Source organism: Salvelinus namaycush, chromosome 29 (assembly GCF_016432855.1).
Source record: "Salvelinus namaycush isolate Seneca chromosome 29, SaNama_1.0, whole genome shotgun sequence".
Taxonomy (NCBI): domain Eukaryota; kingdom Metazoa; phylum Chordata; class Actinopteri; order Salmoniformes; family Salmonidae; genus Salvelinus; species Salvelinus namaycush.
The window spans coordinates 5315547-5320546 of record NC_052335.1 but is presented as its reverse complement, the minus strand read 5'-3'; the positions used below and the strand labels follow the sequence as shown (position 1 = coordinate 5320546).

Sequence of the window (5000 nt, the reverse complement as noted above, 5' to 3'; positions counted from 1 at the left end):
GCTGACCTGTTGCACCCTCTACAACCACTGTGATTATTATTTGACCCTGCTGGTCACCTATGAACGTTTGAACATGTTGAAGAACAATCTGGCCTTAATGGCTATGTAATCTTTTAATCTCCACCAGGCACAGCCAGAAGATGACTGGCCACTCTTCAGAGCCTGGTTCCTCTCTAGGTTTCTTCCTAGGTTCCTGCCATTCTAGGGAGTTTTTCTTAACCACCGTGCTTCTTCACCTGCATTGCTTGCTGTTTGGGGTTTTACGCTGGGTTTCTGTACAGCAGTTTGTGACATCTGCTGATGTAAAAGGGCTTTATAAATACATTTGACTGAGAGGCAGAGAGAGAGAGAGAGAGAGAGAGAGAGAGAGAGAGGGAGAGGGAGATAGAGAGAGAGAGAGAGAGAGAGAGAGAGAGAGAGGGAGTGCAAGTGTGTGTCTGTGAGTGTGTGTGTCTTTGCGCAAGTATCTGTGTGTGTATGCGTTTGCATGTGTGTGTGCGCGCATTCGCCCCATCTCTCGCTCTCTCTCTGCCCCCCCCCCCCTTTCTCTCTCTCTCTGCGAGTAGTGTGAAGCGGTGTGAAGCGCCCTGCAGACCTGATGGGTGTGAACTGCTGCCTTCCAGTGTGTGATGCGTGATGTGTCCAGGGACTTACGCTTTCTCCAGGCATGCTTCTCTGGACATGTTCTGGGCCAGTAGGTTAGACGCCAGGCCAAACAACTCTTCAGCCCACTCCTGCACCGGAAGAACACACACACACACATACACACTCCGTCAGAAAGAAGAAACACAGTCGCCAGGATCGATTGGAGGTGCAGACTTGCCACCCACACACCAGACCTTAAAATTATACACTGGAGGAATGACGGGTTCAGTGTAAGTCTAACAAGCTTAACTAACTCACACTTCGTGGACTGAAATAGCTTAGTTATTCATTAATTAGTTATAAGCACTTTGGCCAACCTCCTAAGAGACGTTAACTGATGTTGACATCAACTAAATCAAATAAAGCCTTTATTCATGTTTGATAAAGCCCTGCTCATGATTAATAAAGTCCTTATTAATGTTTAATAAAGCCCTATTTGTGATGAATAAAGTCCTTATTCATGTTTAATAAAACCCTATTCATGTTTAATAAATCCCTATTCATGATTAATAAAGTCCTTATTGATGTTTATTAAAGCCCTATTCATGTTTAATAAAGCCCTATTCATGATTAATAAAGGCATTATTCATGTGTACCAAAGCCCTTATTCATGTGTACTAAAGCCCTATTCCTCTGTAATAAGTGGATTATTCATGTTTACTTACCTTGGCGATCTCCTCCTGGAATGCCATGAAGTTGAGGTATGTGATGTTGACCATGTCTGGTCCGCTCACCACCGTCAGCATCCTGTTCTCCATCTTCCCCACCAGGGTGCTCACGTCCAGCAGCTCTCGTAGCTTCATGTCCTACACAGACCACACAACAGATGAGTAACATGTCAATAACACAACCCAACATTATGAGCTCACGCAGATTTGCATACTACACACTCAGAGGAAACACCTTTAAATTAATTTTCAACACATATGTACACTTTTAAACCTTCACGAAAGTGTGTCATTAATAACACAGCCACTGCAGCTTTAGCACCATCCCAGAATTACCTTCTGTTTCTGACAGTGTGACTTTAGCCTAGCGGTTAGAGCGTTGGGCCACTAACCGAAAGGTCGCTGGTTTGAATACCTGAGCCGACAAGAATAAAAATCCGTTGACGTGTCCTTGAGCAAGGCACTTACCGTAACCCTCATTTGCTCCAGGTGCCGTACTACTATGGCGGACCCTGTAAAACACCACATTTCACTGCACCTATCCAGTGTACGTGAAAATGAAACATCTTTTTTTGTAGTCGCTGCTGGAAGCCCAAACTCAGGAAGTAGCAGGAAGAGATGACTCCCACCGTCTGATACTGTGGCAATGACAACAACAGCCCAATCAACCAATCAGATCACGATTTGACTTCCTGAGAATGTAACTGATCAGTGAGAGATATGACTTCGGGAGTAGACCATGAAGAGTGGCAACCCGTCATCATCAGCCCAATCAACCAATCAGATCACGATTTGACTTCCTGAGAATGTAACTGATCAGTGAGAGATATGACTTCGGGAGTAGACCATGAAGAGTGGCAACCCGTCATCATCAGCCCAATGGGACCTGCGTGGTTCAGCATATTCTCTTAACATCAGCTAAGATGTCACACACACACACACACACACACACACACACACACACACACACACACACACACACACACACACACACACACACACACACACACACACACACACACACACACACACACACACACACACACACACACACACACACGCAGTGACTCACATATATGCGCACACGCACGCACACACACCAAGCATGACATTACCTGGGGCACGCTTTTTAATTTTTTTATTTCACCTTTATTTAACCAGGTAGGCTAGTTGAGAACAAGTTCTCATTTACAACTGTGACCTGGCCAAGATAAAGCAAAGCAGTTTGACACATACAACAACACAGAGTTACAAATGGAATAAACAAACATACAGTCAATAATACAGTAGAAAAAAGTCTATATACAGTGTGTGCAATAAATAGGCTATGGTGGCGAAGTAATTACAATATACCAATTAAACACTGGAGTGATAGATGTGCAGAAGATGAATGTGCAAGTAGAGATACTGGGGTGCAAAGGAACAAGATAAATAAATAAATACAGTATGGGGATGAGGTAGTTGGATGGGCTATTTACAGATGGGCTATGTACAAGCGCAGTGATCTGTGAGCTGCTCTGACAGCTGGTGCTTAAAGCTAGTGAGGGAGATATGAGTCTCCAGCTTCAGTGATTTTTGCAGTTCGTTCCAGTCATTGGCAGCAGAAAACTGGAAGGAAAGGCAACCAAAGGAGGAATTGGCTTTGGGGGTGACCAGTGAGATATACCTGCTGGAGTGCGTGCTACGGGTGGGTGCTGCTATAGTGACCAGTGAGCTCAGATAAGGCGGGGCTTTACCAAGCAAAGACTTGTAGATGACCTGGAGCCAGTGGGTTTGGCGACGAGTATGAAGCGAGGGCCAGCCAACGAGAGCGTACAGGTCGCAGTGGTGGGTAGTATATGGGGCTTTGGTGACAAAACAGATGGCACTGTGATAGACTGCATCCAATTTGTTGAGTAGAGTGTTGGAGGCTATTTTGTAAAAGACATCGCCGAAGTCGAGGATCGGTAGGATGGTCAGTTTTACGAGGGTATGTTTGGCAGCATGAGTGAAGGATGCTTTGTTGCGAAATAGGAAGCCGATTCTATATTTAATTTTGGATTGGAGATGCTTAATGTGAATCTGGAAGGAGAGTTTACAGTCTAGCCAGACACCTAGGTATTTGTAGTTGTCCACATATTCTAAGTCAGAACCGTCCAGAGTAGTGATCCTGGATGGGCGGGCAGGTGCGGGCAACGATCGGTTGAAGAGCATGCATTTAGTTTTACTTGCATTTAAGAGCAGTTGGAGGCCACGGAAGGAGAATTGCATGGCATTGAAGCTCGTCTGGAGGTTAGTTAACACAGTGTCCAAAGAAGGGCCAGAAGTATACAGAATGGTGTCGTCAGCGTAGAGGTGGATCAGAGAATCACCAGCAGCGAGAGCGACATCATTGATGTATAAAGAGAAGAGAGTCGGCCCGAGAACTGAACCCTGTGGCACCCCCATAGAGACTGCCAGAGGTCTGGACACCAGGCTCTCCGCTTCATGAATGATCATCATTAATGTCTAAGTAATGAACGGACAGTATGTCGTTATGAATGGCTGCAGGTGGTAAATGCATGGCGTTTATGATGTTGCCTGTGGATTCACCGGGCATTGCAATGTGTCTGTACAGCATCCGAGGTGGTTGGGTAAAGTAGGCCGACGGGATGCGTATGTAACTTATATAACTATAACTATGCTTGCCTGAGACCATGACACTTGTATTACATCATAAAAGTTATTCCTAGGCTTTAGATCGATTGGATAACACAGTCTTGGGGCATGCAAAAGACTGGGTTCAATACCCAGTTTGTCACACTGGTTATTGACGGCATAATAGTGAGGGCCTGAACTGAGAAATGTTTGTCCGTTGCAGTGTAAATACACATTATAAACCATATATCCCTATGGAAACATACACACACAACCACTCATCTTAAATGCAAACCATGCTAAAGCACAGAGCAACTAGGCACTGCCTCCGAGGCACCAGAAATGAATAACAATGATATTTTCTCTCCCATTCATCTGACATCAGGGCAGTATACAAAGTGGTTCAGCTAGGTCAATTAACACCAACAAAAAGAGTCTGTAAAAGATTTTTTGCAGCGGAAGCAAATGAGTTCCCCACTAATTTGCCCAATCAAACAAAGAGCATTCGGTGCTGTGTGACACTGATAAATGTCCCCTACATGTCCCCCAACGCCCTCCAATCAAATCCCCCAGCTCAGAGGCGCCCATTAGTATTACAGTGAACTTTTCAGAAGCAATATTTTTCTTCTGTTTGAGATTTTTACTCCTCTGGCAACCAAGTCTGCATGTCTGACGAGTGTTCAAAACACAGACACACACACGGTGTGTCACACACGCAGACTGTCTAGTGCAATTTCAAAACGCACATACAAACATACGCACACACACACACTCTCTGACAAACAATGTCTGACGAACTTCCAACGCTGCAACACTTTTAGTCAAATGCAAAGACAGGCGTCATTTCTTAAGAGTCCTTGGTTCTTGGAAAAGGTGTCTGAGACAAGTTTAATTCCCTACTGATTACTGTAGTGTTGAGATGTCTGGGAGATGGATGGTTCTAGAAACATCTCATGCCTGCAGTCTCTCAGACGTGCCAAGAGCAAAATTCTTCCATTCTACATGAAGCATATATCAAAGTTAGATGATGCTGCATAGAATATGTTATTTTAACTGGAGCAAGCCATTATT

General features: G+C 44.6%; 1 protein-coding gene across 1 annotated transcript in view; it reads right to left on the bottom strand.

Annotated features, from left to right (window-relative positions):
• The window catches only part of LOC120023930 (1-phosphatidylinositol 4,5-bisphosphate phosphodiesterase beta-1-like), a 195230-nt gene that overhangs the window by 67624 nt on the left and 122606 nt on the right, over positions 1 to 5000 (bottom strand). The window contains exons 4-5 of the mRNA XM_038968032.1: positions 1311 to 1451; positions 655 to 734 (exon numbers count right to left, since the gene is read on the bottom strand). Coding sequence (XP_038823960.1) covers positions 655 to 734; positions 1311 to 1451 — 221 coding nt within the window. The remainder of the gene's footprint in view (positions 1 to 654; positions 735 to 1310; positions 1452 to 5000) is intronic.